The following is a 17,555-nucleotide window of genomic DNA, read 5'->3' on the forward strand; positions in this document are numbered from 1 at the left end:
TTGGTAGGAAAAAACTTACTAAGATTTTGTTTTTGGTAGGTTGGTAGAAAAATTTCGTATTATAGTTTGTAGAATTTTAAAATTGAAGACTGAGAAGTCTGTCTAACATCATTGGGGAAGCGAAAGAGGTACCATTGGTTCGACCATGTCGAATTGGAATTGGTGATCCTAGATACCAACCGGTGAGATATCAACTGTATAGGTATTAGAGTGACGATTCATCTTAGAATAATTCTTTAATGTATCAGAAACCAAGATTAGGATTGTAAACAAAGTTAGTAATGAAATTAATCAAATAACCTACAACACATGTTTCAATGAAGATGGGAATCGTATTTTTTCAAATTGAAAAAGGATAAGACTTATAAAAAAAGTCGACAATGTTACATTATATGTTAAACGTTTATTGTATTAAACGGTTACAGATTGGATAATAAATTGAAAATATTGTAAACATAATATAATATTATTATAAAGAAATTATCCTTTAAATTCATAAGAATTTTCGAAGCATTATATCGTAAAGTAAGCAAAGAGAATAATACGATTTCGAGAGGAAAAGTCGTATAACCACAAATATGCTTTGTCTGGTGCAGTTTAACTGAAATATTCGGTGCTGAGCCGATTGCAGGCCACAGGTGAGGTAAGCAGATTTACTACTTACGCGCATAATACGCTGACAGTAGAACATAAGTGAGGTTTATTTTCCTTCTTTTGTGGACTTTGAGTGGGTACTTATTTCTGTCTGTAGGTTAGAGCAGTGGTTGATATTGTTACAACGGATTTTTGTTTTATTCAACGATGTTTGTTGAGTCGAGTTTATATTGAGAGAGGATTTGGTGAAATAATGGAGTCAAAAGAATAGTTTATGGATGTTTAAATTACAGTATTAGATCCAATTTTCAACTATATTTTAATTACAATGAAGACTCGTATAATATTTATCATCATCATCGTTCGTCGTCCATTAAGTTGTCCGTTGCTGAACACATGTCTACCCCAAATGATTTTGACTGATAATGAATTTGTAATCGACCGGTTGGAACCAACCTGCATCAAGTTTTCTGTGGACGTTTATTTCTGCGCTTGTCCAAAATGCTATGTACTCGATACAGCGAATACGTGCTATACTGTTTGGAACATTGTGATATTGTTTTGTCTTTCATGTCATAGGAAAGGTGTGTGGCAATAAACCGAAATTTCTAGATTATACTATTTCTTTTACTTAATAGAAAAACCTCAAACCGTTTTTCAATTAAAGAAATATTTCACACTTAATACGGCATACTTGTGTAGTTAAAAGCACTGGAAATGATATATCTGTTAGATATCATTTCCAGTCATGTTTCCCTACATGTGCCATCAGCGTATGAGTGTGAAATGTGTCATGCATGTTAAAGGGATACACGGAGTAGCTTGTTATCAGACAGTTACTAGCAAACTGTTCACTGAATGGATTATTGTGCATATCTTTATGTTGTAGTACCTATGTTGTTGTATGTACTTAGTTTAGTAGGTATTTTTAAGTACCTTTCTCGGATTCAGTATTGGTTTAGAGGAATAAGAATTTATGTGGGTGTTTTCACACATTTAATCAGCTTAGTGTCCTTTTTATCATTTGCTGTACCTTTGGACTAAACGTCTAAGAGAAAATTATGAATGTTTGTTTTGAAAAACGGTACGTTTATTTTCCAAAATTGTTACTTAAATAACGTAACATGAACATTAAAAGTTCCATTCGTACCGATAGTTTCGTTTGAAGTCGGCACACACCGCGCGTCGACACAAGGCGAAATACTGACCTTAATTTTATTCAATTTGTAACTCTCGAACCCAAAACTTTGGTGATGCATGGCTCGAACAGTAATTCGACTTTTATTGCTTTTACTCTCTCGGATATTTCGTAAAAGGTTCGTTTCTGTGGGGAAATAAAAATAGGCGAGAATAACAATTTTTATTTGTCGATTTCTATCCGATAGTATGATCACATTTATTTTATTTAATCATGTTTCGGTACTCTATTCTGATGTAAAAAGAAAACAATAAAATTGGTTTTAAATAAAATACAATATAAAATAACTATTTATTTGTACAAAGTAATAGTTCATATTTAATGTTCCTTGTATATACGATTGAATCTTCAACGGAAGGTACGTTTCAGTCACGAATAATATTTTTAAGAAAAATTCTATCAAAAAATATCTTTAAAGAAAAATATGATTCCATATCGCGTTTTCTATCAAGTTAACGAACTTGCACATGGAAGAAAGGCCAATTTCCTTTCATATAAATTAGAAGCTGGTAGCTGATATTTCAAACTGCGGGGTAGCCTTTATCGGGTCGCTGTCAGGGTGTAGTTGTAACGTGGTTCTTGGCTCTGAACCAAGGCCCACCCGTCGCGCGATGCTTCCTCTGCCCTCTCTAATTTTTCAAAACAACATGGCAAGACTCCAAGATGAATAACACGTTATTTTTATTTATTTTATTTATTTATTTATTAATCAGATTACAGTGATCCATAATGGTTAGTAACAATAGGAACTTATAAACTATGTTAGTATCAAAATGGTTAGTAGCAAACAAGACTTATAAACTATGTTAGAATCCTAGCGATACACATAATAATTTATTTTACGTCTCCCACAACGATGCTCACCCAGAGCGAGTGTATGGGACACTGATACCTGCTTGCCACTACCTTCAGTATGTCGTTGCTACTGCCGCGTACCCTGCCCAGCAACGATGCCACACGCTTGCGTCTCAACGCGTAAAAATCATCAACGCGCGCTTCGGCAAACATAGTGGACGCACTGCAGAACCGCGGCAACCGCAACAACATCCTGAATACATTGTTATATTGTACCCGCAGAGCGTTGTATGCCCTTTGAGTATAACTGACCCACAGGCCGCTCGTGTAAAAAGATTGGCAATAAGCTTTGAAAAGCGTTAACTTAACTTCCACATTACAACGAGCAAACCTGCGAGCCAACATGTTCCCCGGACAGCCAGCGCCCTGCGTTCACGTTCGATATCTTCATCATCCTTCAGGTCATCACTGCACTGTTATTCTGATAGTGCATACATTTACGATTTATAGTCTCCGGCTCGGTGGTTGAAGGTTACATTTGCGAGGTCGGAATAAAGTCTGACCGCGGTGACTCAGATAGTTTGAACATAACTTGTGACATTGTTGTTGTCTTTGCTCTGGCGAGTTGCATTTCTTATGAAACTTTAAGAGCTATTGTCCCCGTAACCGCACGGCGTTCGCACGCTTAAGTCAATTGACGAATGAATGACGATTGGAGGTCGCTTCGAACCGGCCTATCTGGAATTCACTGGGGGTGGCCTGTGTTGAGCAGTGGACGTCTTATGGTGATGATGATGAAGGTGATGATTGGAAGATAAATGCTTGCATCTTGTGCAGAAACAGTAGCAGTAGCTTAATAATTAATCGGTTCATCTGTGCTACATCAAACTTATGCTGATTTTTAGATGATCATTATTTGTCATCAGTCATGTTAAGAACTAAGTAAAATGAACCATGAACATCTTCATTTCCACTCTAACATCAGATAAATAACTAAGTTTATAAGTAAAGTTTTCAGTTGCAATAACAGACAGACTATCTAAACCGTTCACCGTCAGTGCTGCGTATAAAATGGCTTCACGTCTGCAGCAGGCACTTTACTTCTACTTCAATAGTTATAAACTGAATCTTTTTACTAAGAACTATTTCAATGGAGCTTTCGTTGCCGCATTTTATTGAATGTTTAATGTTGCTTGGGAAGTATGAATTCAATTTCGACTAGTGTATTTGAATGTTCGAAATAAGTTGCGATTTTGTAAAGTTTTCGTAAAAATTTTCTGGATGAATAATGTTTGTATTGAGGATTCTTAAGAATTGTTGTTTCGATTTCCAAGCCTTCGATAGCCTTTAAGAAAGTAAATAATAATATGTAGTGCTCGATGGGTAACTGTGTACTGTTATATTTTATGTATTGATACAAGTTTTTCGACTGATCTAAAACCGTCAAGAATCAAACGGTTCACTTCTTGGGTAGGCGAAGATTCTATCTGATGATATGCTAAACGTGGTACCCAAAACAACTGGTAGCAATGTTTGTATCACAAAACAGCAAGTTAAATGTCCTTATTTAAAAAAAGTACTAGTAACAACAATCAATAGATAGAAAGCAAACCTCCCAATGGTATAAGGTTAACATATAAACCTAGATAAATCAGCTTTGATACTTTATTTCACTTATAAAGTTCGTACCGTGGAGTTTTAACAGTTTTAAGTAAACACAAAGTTCCAAACTCGTCTCAGTTACAAGTTTACGTGTGCTAAACAAGTCTGGCCGTGTGTTAGAATACGATGGGAACTTTCAAGCCGCGTGCGCTGTCACTATTAACGCTTCGAGAGGGTTCCACCAACTTCCAACAAAGAGGAACTTCTTCAATTTAAGATTGTTGTTATTGAGTATTACATACATGTGTTAAACAAAGTCGTGGGATTTTATTTGTGTTTGATTATGTTAACTGTGTGGTGATGTTTGTGTCTATAGGTATATGTAATACTAGGCTTCCCGCCTGCGGTTTCATTGGTGCGGAATTTAGATTTCTCTAGTAAGTCCCGATCTTGTAGAAATTGAAGTTTGTTATTACTTCTTGAAAAGTAAACGAACCCGTGATATTTTTTTAAAATTAGTTCTAATGTTCATTCAATCAAACGATCAAAACTTTCTTCTTTATGTTTTTGTTTAAAAACTATTAGCTGACTAAGTAATTAGAAAACCTATTATTATATTTATAGACTAGCTGATGTACGCGTCTGCGCGTAGATTTCGGGCTTTGTGATTACAAACTAAAAACTACGAAGAAAAATATTTATTCTAAAATAAAAGTAGTCTTAGTTACTCTTTAATACCCTTAGTACATCAGCAACCTGCCATTAAAAGTCCCGTCAAAATCGGTCAAGCCATTTGTTCAGAGATTAGCATGAACAAACGGACAGACAGACAAAAATTGCAAAAAATAATATTTTGGTATATGTGTTGTATGTATCTATATTCATATTACAAATAGACACTCCAATTTTATTGTATAGATACATAATTATTGTCCTTCGTTTACACGTGGACGGAGGTACGTTTATCTACGAAATCAGGTTGTTTAGTTCATTGAATTCCGAGTAGATGTATTTTATAACAAAAATCTCATCTGTTTTCCTGGAATAGGAAGTACGGGGCTATTTTCTTTAGTTATTGGTTCGATATAATGATCTATTAATGTACATATAGCCAGAAACTAAACTTCCTGTATTTTTAGAGTATAATATACACATATTATGATATTTATTTTATAAATGTAGAAACGATACGTAGGTACCTACAACCTTTATACTATACGTATATATGGAGGAAGATGCTTTGTTAATAGGGATAATGATGGTTTATGAAAATAAATAATCTATTTAGTCCGTCAGTTAGATAAGGAAAAGATATTAGACGCGTATTTTTGTATTTTGTCATAATACGATACTTAAATAAGCCCCGTTTTTACCAGCACCTGTTTGCGGCTGTATACTAGATGAGTGCAATTGATCTAAAACATCTAAATGTTTACCGACAGTACTTTTGTTCCGCGTTGACGTGGTCGCGCAATCAATTCACGACTTTTCATCTGACCTCCGTAGGGAATACCCAGTACAGTGCTGTGAATCGCCAACTAATTGCCTCAGGTATTGTTTGCATACATACCTACGTAACTCTGCATACATTTACGCATTCATACTCGTACCTATTGATCCAATCTGACTTTTATATAAAACCCCTTTTTACTTTACGCAAGCTGGGAAGGGACACGGTAATGTAAACTTAGTCATGGGTTCCGTGTTTGCCCTTTTAACCTTTCACGTTTACCATTCAGAACAGAATTTTAACCTTGGTTTTGGAATTGTATAAAGGCTTTCATGCTTTCAATGTCGGCATGATTAGAAGTTTTATTTCATTCTGTAAAAAATGTACTCTGTTGGACCATTACTTTTTAAATAACAATTAAATTGATATCATGATCCTTATAAGGGGGAGTCTTTGTCATCCAGCATCAGCTGGCAGCATCATCAGATAAAGGTGATAATACCATTGTGTGATTTTCATATTGTAACCAAATGCGTACACTATTTTAACAGCATCAAAACGTTCCAAAAAGATAGAGATATACCGTCCCTCATTCCAGGTACCAAAAAACTACATAAAAATGAAAATCAGGTAGAAAACAGTACTGCAAGAGCCACGATTTTTGTTACGGTGTCCCTTCCGCCCCTTTTATAAGCATACGGTGTATAAACGTCCCACGTGATAGCTTTTAGGTAGAGTAAACATCATTGACGCATCGCGGCTGTAGGTTAAAAATGCCTGGTCTTTTTGTCCCGACGCCGCGCGTCCCTTTCATAATCTATCCGTTTTATGTGAAAGTCTAGGGTTATTATAGTTTAAGTGCCAGGAAGTTAAAGTAAGTTGTATAGAGCTGTAAGAGATTTTTTTTTCTTTCGGTGGTTAGGAATTTAACGTTTGTTGGGGATTGGCCACAATGGAGTAATTGGGCCTCCGGAAACCTTATACAATGAAACACAAAGCAAGCGTTTTTTCACGTCGGTTTTCTGTGAGGCCGTGGTATCACTCTGGTCGAGCTGGCCCATTCGTGCCTAAGCATGGCTCTCTCACACTTATATACTTACTACAACCACAATACCGGTTTTCTTGCTAAAATATGTATAAAGGACTTGCAGTCCATAAAGTTAAGTCCGTAACTGGAAAACCGCTGACACGATCAGCAAAGGATAAGTTGTGGAGTGCTGACCGGTAGCACTTATGTGCAGGACATCCCTAACTTGGGTACTTTGTAACTCCTGCTAGTTATATACTCCTGGTAATTTATGCGAAGTATCGAGAAGGGCTGTTGTTGATAAAAACTAGAGTGTTATGAAAGTATACATTTTATATGAGTATGGATATAAAGAAAAATCTTAAAATCCAGACCCATAAAACAATTTGTGGATCACACAAAGAGATGTTCCGTGCGGGAATCGAACCAGTTACACGTTACACGGCAGCTAATTGCCCAGCCACCGCGCCAACGGTGCAGTCATTACTGTTAAAGTATTCACAGAGAGATAGAGACAAGTAAAGAAAAAAAACTTATTTTATACTTACTTTTTACACAACACGCACTTATATTAACAATGTTCATTATAAAATTCATGTTAGAAAATCTAACAAATATGCATACAGAAATCGACAAAAATAAATTTGCCATTACTACATAATATCACAATCACATTTACAATGTACATATTGAAGTGGTAACTTTGCTGTAAACAAATTAGATAAAAGGACAAATTAAATTAAAACATTTTTGTTAAATATACATACACATAAAAAGGCAAACATTACCTATGTTAAATAATTTATTAACCAATAAGTTCACCTTGTTTCTTTCGGGATAGATCCATTCATCCGCCTATAGATACCTGCAACACCAGGGGTTATATGTGCCAGCTTTATGGACGTAAGAAATGGTACCTAAGCGAATGGTTCTTGGGCTGTTTAAGTAACGGCATCTTCTGATAAGTAATAACAGTTAGACATGCACTCCTTTCAGATTGATCAAAAAAACGAAATTAAATTTAAAGTTCTTTAAATTAAACATACATAGTCACGCCATCATTTTTGCGTTAGTAGGATTCTCCAAATGAATATTGTATAATCTTGTTACATCGTTACATTAATTTATTGTTTTTAATACCATCATACTAATGCTTAAAATGTTACTTTTTTCCAGGAAACACGGATGAAACCGCTGACAAAAGTTAGTATGTAATAAATAAATTATGTAAATACAATGCAAGAATATTTAGCAGATTAATATTTTTTTTCTCTATCATACATTTATTTTGTAATGTAATACTAATATTGTTTCAGAGTAAACATTTCTTTAATCGGCCCCTACCAGATGTAAATTAACTAATAATTTGCTCGGTAGTGCGTGACAAAGCCGATTTTGTTCTAGCGTTGAAATTCGGTATAATGCCGCCTTTAAAGTCGATCGGTCTTGGTTTTTCACATCATACGAACGAGCACTGAAGCTCGGCACGATGGCAGAACAAGTGAGAAAAACATTTTCTCTGGTAAGTCACAAGGTTATTCAAAAAGCATTCCCTTGCCGTTCCTATGGAATTCCCTAAAATAAAAACTATTCTGTCTTTTCTCAAGTCTTAAATCAATATGTAACAAATTCCATTGAAAGTGTAGTCTATAATAGTTCAGTGGTAAAAAATGTGGTTTGAGAAATAGTTTCCCTTATTCTCGCCCTGCCGGGAGCCAGGGTGGATTTCAAAGATTCTCTACGAGCTGTTACGCTACCGTAACAATTATTACTTTGTCTTAAATGTCCTCTTTCTGCTAAGTAGTCCTGTAAGCTAAGGAGGAGGCTTCCTCTCTTTTCAAATACATATTCTAATTTGTTTTAAAATTACATTGTAACTAAAATACATTTGATTTTTTCTTTTCAGTTGTTCTTCTTTGCTATCATCGTCGCAATATGTCGAGCTGATGACGTGTCCAAGAGCAAAACTAATCATTCTACTATAGTTGATCATAACAAGAGTAAAAATGCTTTACGGTATGGCTATGGATCTGGTGCCAGCGCGGCGGCTGCTGCTGCAGCCGGTGGATATGGAGGGGTTGGTGGAGGTATTCAAGGTGGTATTGAAGGAGGGTTTGAAGCTGGCATAGACGCCGGCGTGGAAGCTGCCGCTGGAGCAACCGCCAGTGCTGGTATAGGTGGAATGATATCAGGCGCCATTGGTGGATTATTTGAAAGTAGTCTTAGTGGTGGCGTGCAAGCTGAAATCGAAGGCGGAATACAAGCAGGCGTTGAAGCTGGTGGGAGCGCTGGCGCTTATGGCATTGGCAATTATGGTGGTAATGCTTACGGAGGAGCTGGCGCCACAGCTGCAGCTACTGCCGGAGCAGGTGGAGGCTACAGAACTGGTGGAGGTTATTATGGTGGAGCTGATGCCAGTGCTGCGGCTGCTGCCGGGGCAGGAGGTGGCGGCTTATATGGTGGAGCGGGCGCTAGTTCTGCAGCTGCTGCAGGAGCCGGAGGTGGAGGTTACTTAGGTGGGGGATTATATGGTGGAGCTGAAGCCAGTGCTGCGGCTGCTGCCACGGCAGGAGGTGGTGGTTATTTAGGTGGGGGCTTATATGGGGGAGGGGGCGCTAGTTCTGCAGCTACTGCAGGAGCCGGAGGTGGCGGTTATTTGGGTGGGGGCTTATATGGGGGAGCTGATGCCAGTGCTGCGGCTGCTGCTGCGGCAGGAGGTGGTGGTTACTTAGGTGGAGGTTTATATGGTGGAGCGGGCGCTAGTTCTGCAGCTACCGCAGGAGCCGGAGGTGGTGGTTATTTAGGTGGGGGCTTATATGGGGGAGCTGAAGCCAGTGCTGCGGCTGCTGCTGCGGCAGGAGGTGGTGGTTATTTGGGTGGTGGCTTTTATGGAGGGGCTGATGCCAGTGCTGCAGCTGCCGCTGCGGCAGGAGGTGGTGGTTATTTAGGTGGTGGCTTATATGGTGGAGCGGGCGCTAGTTCTGCAGCTGCTGCAGGAGCCGGAGGTGGAGGTTACTTGGGTGGGGGCTTTTATGGTGGAGCTGAAGCCAGTGCCGCGGCTGCTGCCGCGGCAGGAGGCGGAGGTTATTTAGGCGGAGGCTTATATGGGGGAGCTGATGCCAGTGCTGCGGCTGCTGCCGCAGCGGGCGGTGGAGGTTATTTAGGCGGAGGCTTATATGGGGGAGCTGATGCCAGTGCTGCGGCTGCCGCCGCAGCGGGCGGTGGAGGTTATTTAGGCGGAGGCTTATATGGTGGAGCTGATGCCAGTGCTGCCGCTGCTGCTGCGGCAGGAGGTGGAGGTTACTTAGGTGGGGACTTTTATGGTGGAGCTGATGCTAGTGCTGCAGCTACTGCAGGAGCAGGAGGTGGAGGCTATTTGGGTGGAGGTTATTATGGTGGAGCTGATGCCAGTGCTGCAGCTGCTGCTGGGGCAGGTGGTGGTGGTTACTTAGGTGGAGGTTTATATGGTGGAGCAGGCGCTAGTTCTGCAGCTACCGCAGGAGCAGGAGGTGGAGGTTATTTGGGTGGGAGCTTTTATGGTGGGGCTGATGCTAGTGCTGCGGCTGCGGCTGCTGCTGGGGCAGGAAGTGGAGGTTATTTAGGTGGAGGCTTATATGGCGGAGCTGGCGCTAGTTCTGCAGCTGCTGCCGCGGCAGGTGGTGGGGGTTTATATGGCGGAGCGGGCGCTAGTTCGGCAGCAGCTGCTGGAGCTGGAGCAGCAGGTGGAGGTTATTTAGGTGGAGGTTCATATGGCGGAGCTGCTAGTTCTGCAGCAGCTGCAGGGGCAGGAGGTGGTGGTATATATGGTGGAGCGGGCGCCAGTTCTGCAGCTGCTGCCGGTGCTGGAGGTGGAGGTTATCTGGGTGGTGGCGGCTTGTACGGTGGATCCAGCGCCGGTGCGGCGTCAGCTGCTGCAGCTGGTGCTGGTGGGGTTGGAGGTTACCTTGGCGGCAGTAGCGCAGCTGGTGCAGCCGGCAGTGCTGGTGGCTACACTTACACATATGGTTTCAAGTAACATGAAAAATACGAATAGTCAAATATGCAATTTTCAAATATAGTTTTGGGACAATTCAACCACCTGTTATGGAAAGCAAACCACAATTTTAGTTTAAAAAATGGTAATACTGCATTGAAGTTGAACATGTATTTTTGTGTAGCATTATAAATCTATTATTTGTATTAACAGAAACTGGTAATTTTACCATGCGTGCAAAGTCTGTCCATTGACCCGTACAGATCGTCAAATTGGTTGTATTTTATTATACATAAGTATTTGTATAAATATGTATCCATATTAAATATGTATAATATGTATTTAAAATATTTCTTATTATTTTTGCAACAGTTATTTATTGTTTTATTATATATTATATATAGTTCAATATCACTCTATTTTATTCCCGTAGGATGGAAAATTGTAATATATTATACTACTCAATGTTATGAAACGGTTATATATGTAATACTTTTATTTAATAAATATGTATGCTTGATTTTATATATAGTTATAAAAATAATATCAATAGTGAACAGACGATCTGTATAGACTAAGATCTCATACCAAATGCCCTGTTAAATATAGAAAATTATAAAATGAAACCTGCATTTTTATTTTCTGCATTTTATCATTAGGTAATTTATTTGACATCACAAATAAAAAAAGTACCTTAATAACAGGTAATTGAAAACAGACTACGAATTTATCAATTTATTTCATTAGATAGCCTACTAGAGACTCTTTAGTTCGTTAATATAGAGTTTGGGTCAATTTAAGGCAATTTAGTAATTTTATTTTCACTATATATCAGACAAAAAAGTTAACAGGTTATATAATATAACTAGACTAGACTCACGATATTGATAATATAAAAAAATCGTTACTGTGTAGTATACAAATAGACAGGCGTATTTTTTTAATACTGAACGGATCGAGTAACTCTGGTAAGGGAGAATAGCTTCAATTCCTGAATACAAAAGATTGTTCATAATTTTATAACATTTTAGTCCCTATTTATCAACGCCTTGTTTCCCGATAAAATTATGACAACGTTCGTTTCCATGGTCAATATTATTTCACTTCCTGAAAATGAAATCGGTTCGGGAGTTTGGGCGTGAAAGCGTAACAGACAGACATACAAAGCCATTTTCGTATTTATAAAAACTTTGAAAAAAAATGTTTGTAGTATTTCTCATTAACTTGGAATTGAAACGTCATCTTTTTTTTGTAAGTCAATAAACCAGCAGACCAATCACCTGATGGTAAGAAATTGCCGTCGCCCATGAATACCCGAAATACTAAAGGCGTTAAGTGCTTTGCCGGCCTTTTGGGGGTAAGGAATTTAAGGGTTGTTGGGGAATCGGGGATTGGAAATATTGGGAAGGGGAGTAATTGGGCCTCCGGTAACCTCATTCACACAACGAAACACAACGCAAGCGTTGTTTCACGTCAACTTTTTGGGAGGCCGTGATACCACTACAGTCGAGAGGGCCCATTCGTGCTGAAGCATGGCTCTACCACATTAAAAAGGTCTTATGTAAAGCCCCGTAATTTGTGCCGTTGTCTTATAAACGTATTACCACTGGATCGAGATCGATTTCGAGATTTTCTTTTCACGACCAATATTTAAAAAAAAGATGGGTTGATGGTACTATCAAAACCAAATTATTTAGGGAAAACAAAATTCTCGCTTCGTATTTCACACGGTCTCCTTATAAAATGAAGATCAAATTATTTTTATTTACCTTTGCGGATGTTGGTACGATTTTCATTGATTCTAAAATTAGGAGCTATTTTTATTCAAGCATGGTACACGGTGCATAGTGCTCATGGAAACGATCATAAAAAAGTATTTATCAGGTTAATCAATGTATTTTTATTTGTACAAGACTAAACCTTTTCTGTAGTCATTCTTATACGTAAAACATTTGTTAAATAAGAAAACACCTTTACTGTAAACCACCACCGAAAATTTATTTAATTTTCAAGTCAATACGTGTTAAAATACAGAAATCATCTAATTATTGTAAAATCCTATTAATCATGTTAAATGTGGTAATTAGGTGTATGCAGAAAATAAAATAACCAGTCGAAACCAGTCGTTGTACTACAACATTTAACGTGAAGTTTAATCGTGTACGACTTAACTTGTGCTTACTCATACTATTGGTGTTTTGGTAGGCACTATAGTTTGGTGTATCGAGTTATTTGTCAGATATATGAACAGGCAAGTTCTTTTTATTTCTCGTAAAACTTAATAAATTCACAAGAAAAAATTAACTAAGTACCGTGATAATATGTATTTCCACATAATTGAAGCTGTGTATGTTCACGTTCAACACAAAACTAACTATTGTTATCAAAACTAATCAGTTTTTATCACTTGTAAACTTTGTAATGTTCTTAGAGTGACAGGACAAGAAGCAATTAATTTCTGGCATTTAAATTTGCTTATTTTGTGCTGAAACGAGCCAGTCTCATTTGCTTCCGCCATACTGCAGCTGGAAGCCTTTTAAAATTCACAATGAAAATTCGTGACCAGGTGAGTTTTGAATGTATAGAAATAAGCATATAATTAACGTTAATATATTGACCATAATTATTTATGGTAATGAGGCAAGATAAGTATGAAATGAAGAAGAAGAACATAGTAGGAAAAGAGAGTGTGGAGTGTGGTGCAAAAGAGATAGAGATAAAATTCAGTTTGGACATGATGAAGGTATAGGCAAAAGTGAGATTACGAACGGTTTTTAAAGATTTGTGCGATGTGTAATGCCGAAAAGCCGATCCTGGGTTTAGTTTCTGATTACCAAAGAGACAAAGTAGTTAATTTCTAATCTAGAGATTACAAATATGCCTAAACGCCTAAGGTTTGATGAATCTAATTATTAAGACTCCGTTAATTTTTGGTGGAAAGGACTAATTTAACTCGGTGATCTGTGCAGATAAAACTGACATGAAGTTATTTATGTTGAATTAACAGCTTACCAGCTTTTGTTTCATTTAAAAACAGCAGTCGTTTTAAAGAAAAACAGGTTGATAAATGGATAACTAAATAATAATAATAAATAATTATGGTTCTTTGTGTAGAAAAATATTAAAATCATTTTTATTAACATGTTGCTGTTTGTCTTTTTATTTTTTACATAATATATTTCCGCTTTGTTAATTAGTGATTTTTACGTTTTGTTTCAGTTTTTATTTATCTCATTCGCAATAATATGTCGAATTGGTGTGGCATCTCCAAACAGACGCGGAACAGATGTGGTCCTAGATGTGGATAACACTGATCCATATTATGCGACTAGATCAGGCTATGCTAATGCTGAGGCTGGTAGCTACGCTAGTAGTGGTGCAGTTGGTTATGGGGAAGCAAGTGGGTTCGCTGGCGGTGGAGCATCAGGCTATGCTAATGGAGGAGCAGGGGCAGCTGCGGGGGCAACTGCAGGGGCAACGGCAGGAGCAACGGCAGGGGCAACGGCAGGGGCAACGGCAGGGGCAACGGCAGGGGCATTGATTGCGGTGCCACCAATAGGTATTGCACCACCTAAGTACGGTGAAGAAAGTCTATCTGGTGCCTATAGCGGTGGAAGCAGTGGTGCCTACGGCAGCGCAAGTGCTGGCGCCAATGGCGGTGCAGGTGCTGGCGCCTACGGTGGTGCAGGTGCTGGGGCCTATGGTGGTGCAGGTGCTGGCGCCTCTGGCGGTTCAGGTGCTCGTGCCTATGGCGGTGCAGGTGCTGGGGCCTATGGTGGTGCAGGTGCTGGCGCCTATGGTGGTGCAGGTGCTGGTGGTCATGTTGGTGGAGGTGCTGGTGGCCATATTGGTGGAGGTGCTGGTGGCCATATTGGTGGAAGTGCTGGTGGCCATATTGGTGGAGGTTTAGGAGGATATATTGGAGGAGGTGCTGGTCTTTATGGCGGTGCAGGTGCGGGTGCCTATGGCGGCGCAGGTGCGGGTGCCTATGGCGGCGCAGGTGCCGGTGCTTATGGTGGTGCAGGTGCTGGTGCCTATGGCGGTGGAGGTGCTGGTGCCTATGGTGGTGGAGGTGCTGGTGCATATGGCGGTGCGGAAGCTGGTGCTGGTGGTCATATTGGTGCAGGTATTGGCGCCCATCTAGGTGGTAGTATTGGCGGATTTATTGGTGGAGGTGCTGGGGCTTATGGAGGTGCTGGTGCTTATGGAGGTGCTGGTGCTTATGGAGGTGCTGGTGCTTATGGAGGTGCTGGTGCTTATGGAGGTGCTGGCGCCTATGGTGCTGCAGATGCTGGCGCCTATGGTGCTGCAGATGCTGGTGCCTATGGTAGTGGTCCAGCTGGCAACCTTGTTGGTATTGCTCCTGATCCTTATAGCGGAGCAGATGGTGGTGCCTTAGTTGGTAGTGCTGCTGGTGCTTATAGCGGCGCTGGTGCTTACAGTGGGGGAGCAGCAGGTGCCGCAGCTGGTGGATATAGCGGTGCTGGCAGTTCTAGTTTTGCTGGAGGTGGTGCCACTAGTTTTGGTGGAGCTACAGCTTCTAGTTACGCTGGTGCTGAAGCTGCTGGTTATTCAGGTTTTGTGTAATAAACAATCTTAAATACAAATCGCAACGATAAAACCAGTAGGACAGTAAAATAAACTCATTTGAATTATTTTAGTCTAAATATTTGGTTCGAACGTATTGAAGCTATAAATGAAAATAAATAATCAAACGGAACCTGTTGCACCATTATCGTGTTGTTTTATTTAAAATGAAGGTTTTCGGACGACTTTACTGGTATACCTCTGTGAGAGAAATGCTTCGGCACAAATGGGTCGGCTAGACCGGAGTTTCACCACGGCTTCACAGAAAACCGACGCGAAACAATGTTTGCGTTTTGTGAGTGAGGTTACCGGAAGCCCAATTGCCTCCCTTATCTATCTTCCCAATCCCCGAATCCCCAACAACCCTTAAATTTCTAATGCCCAAAAGGCTGGCAACGCACTTAAAATGCCTCTGGTGTTTCGGGTCTCCATGGGCGACGGCGATTGCTTACGATCAGGTGATCCGTCTGCTAGATTACCAGTTTGTTCCATAAAAAAAAAAAAGTGGCTGGCTGCTGCGAAGCTGGTTCGATTCCCGCACGGAGCAAGTATTTGTGTGATGCACAAATTGTTGTTTCGGATCTGGGTTTGTGAACTTGTATGTAACACAGGAAAAAAACTGGGACAACGTTAAAAAAAAATACTGCCACATCCTTAACTGTAATGTAACATGGTGCTTGTAAGTCTAGGTTTCTGCTAAGCCCAATTTTACCAACTTCTCATAAATTTAAGAACCTAATCTGAGAGAGATGACACTTAACATGAGTTTTGTTTACACCGAACTATAAAATGACACCTAACAATATAAGTAAGGGATTACTTTAGGTGCTAAGTTACGCTAAGTGACTTTTAGGTAAGAAATAGTTTAGGAGTGGTTGGTAAAAACGGCTATTACGTACTTACTTATAGATAAAGGTTATGTCTGACTCATACCGACTAAAACCACACTCTCGTTCCCTGAAAACAAGAGGGTCACTGAGTATTCGAGTTAATGAACTTGCCAGTGACACTCATTTTATGTTACCATGTCCTATCTTTCGGTGTTAAATTCTACGGCGATTCGTACCACGCCGCCTTTGTCTCCGAGTTGGGTCCATCCTTTCTCGGTCCCTCTCTGCAGTTTCCTTTTATGAAACAGTTTCCTTGTGTAAAATCGTTATGCTTCACGGCTTATAATGCTGTTGGTTCTGATAGCATAGCTAAAATGACTGTCGGTAAGCAAAAGTTATGGCTACCTTCCTTCGACCAGAACGCAACCTTACCAGGTTATTCCCTGCATTTGTGCCTGGCCGTCGTTTTGGCCCAACCAGGATTTCATATCGACCTTCCCGGACCTATCGGATTTCAGATAGTAAGTTCGATTTGGAAATATACACCAGGTGCAGTCGGGTAGGAAACCCGACTGTCAAATATGACCTTCCGTTTTTATATTTTTGTTGTAAATTATTAGTAGGAAAACATGTCCGTCACGACATATTTATTGATAAGTTGGCATTAGAGGTAATGTCTCAAACCTCATCAAATCATATTTTAATATCAGATAGCAATTTACAGAAACCGCCTCTGTAAGTAAAAATAATAAACAAGAGAATATATACAAATCAGAAGAGCGCACTGTTAAATTTGGTGTTCCACAAGGTACTGTCATAGGACCACTTTTTTCATATTGTACATAAATGACCTAGGTACTCAAAAGCATAACCCATCCCAGGACGCTTTTTGCTGATGACAGGAACAATTCCCTGCGTTAACAGAGTAAATAAACATATAAAGTGTATTATTTATAAAATTTGTATTTTTAAATGATACATTTTTTTAATCTACATATATGACATAAATAATTCTGCATCGAATCACATTAAGAAACGAGTACCTCTTGACATTTGATTCAAATTGATAATTATATTAATTCTTAAATTAGATATTGTTATGGATTTAATAAATAATAATGTTGACATCAGAATCTGTAATTGACCTTTTATAACAATTTGTACGCCGTTAAGGCAAAGCATATCAGTGATATTAAAAATATAACATCTTGCATGACATTTATTGTGTAATTTATACTCGTGTTAAGGACAAATAAATGTCTTACTTACTTACTATGTCTTAAAAAATATGTAGTTGGTCGCGCATTTATATAAATTAAATACTTTGCCTACTCTGGTTCTCTTCGTGGGTAGCTCTCTGTAAAAAATGGCGGAAGACAACAAAACGCGATTACAGTTTCTAGATGTCATATAAAACAAATAATATATGTGTGAAATCAATTGTTTGACTTAAAAATCGATTACATTCTCATGTTTAGAGCAAGGAAAATTTGCCAAGC

The 17,555-nt window shown here is 39.2% G+C and overlaps 2 protein-coding genes across 2 annotated transcripts; both read left to right on the forward strand.

Annotated features, from left to right (window-relative positions):
- The first annotated feature begins 506 nt into the window (after positions 1-506).
- LOC118272449 (spidroin-1-like) lies at positions 507-11,043 on the forward strand. The gene is made up of 5 exons (XM_050693549.1): positions 507-643; positions 7,843-7,869; positions 7,983-8,188; positions 8,573-9,110; positions 9,600-11,043. The coding sequence occupies exons 3-5, from the start codon at positions 8,156-8,158 to the stop codon at positions 10,679-10,681; spliced, it is 1,653 nt and encodes a 550-aa protein (XP_050549506.1). The 5' UTR covers positions 507-643; positions 7,843-7,869; positions 7,983-8,155; the 3' UTR covers positions 10,682-11,043.
- Positions 11,044-12,903: 1,860 nt separating this feature from the next.
- On the forward strand, positions 12,904-15,226 carry LOC118272450 (uncharacterized). Its single transcript, XM_050693550.1, has 3 exons — positions 12,904-13,205; positions 13,859-14,831; positions 14,868-15,226. Exons 1-3 carry the CDS (start codon positions 13,188-13,190, stop codon positions 15,224-15,226), a joined length of 1,350 nt encoding a protein of 449 aa, XP_050549507.1. The 5' UTR covers positions 12,904-13,187.
- The last annotated feature ends 2,329 nt before the right edge of the window (positions 15,227-17,555 follow it).

This window comes from Spodoptera frugiperda, chromosome 4 (genome assembly GCF_023101765.2).
Source record: "Spodoptera frugiperda isolate SF20-4 chromosome 4, AGI-APGP_CSIRO_Sfru_2.0, whole genome shotgun sequence".
Taxonomy (NCBI): domain Eukaryota; kingdom Metazoa; phylum Arthropoda; class Insecta; order Lepidoptera; family Noctuidae; genus Spodoptera; species Spodoptera frugiperda.

What these genes read in the sequence shown, in the direction of transcription:
- LOC118272449 (XM_050693549.1), top strand. Translation starts at nt 8,156, where the DNA reads ATGGCAGAACAAGTGAGAAAAACATTTTCTCTG. An exon ending in TGAGAAAAACATTTTCTCTG is followed by an intron (nt 8,189 to 8,572) that starts GTAAGTCACAAG and finishes TTTTCTTTTCAG; the next exon opens with TTGTTCTTCTTTGCTATCAT. An exon ending in GGCTGCTGCCGGGGCAGGAG is followed by an intron (nt 9,111 to 9,599) that starts GTGGCGGCTTAT and finishes CTGCGGCAGGAG; the next exon opens with GTGGTGGTTATTTAGGTGGT.
- LOC118272450 (XM_050693550.1), top strand. An exon ending in AGGTGCTGGGGCTTATGGAG is followed by an intron (nt 14,832 to 14,867) that starts GTGCTGGTGCTT and finishes GTGCTTATGGAG; the next exon opens with GTGCTGGTGCTTATGGAGGT.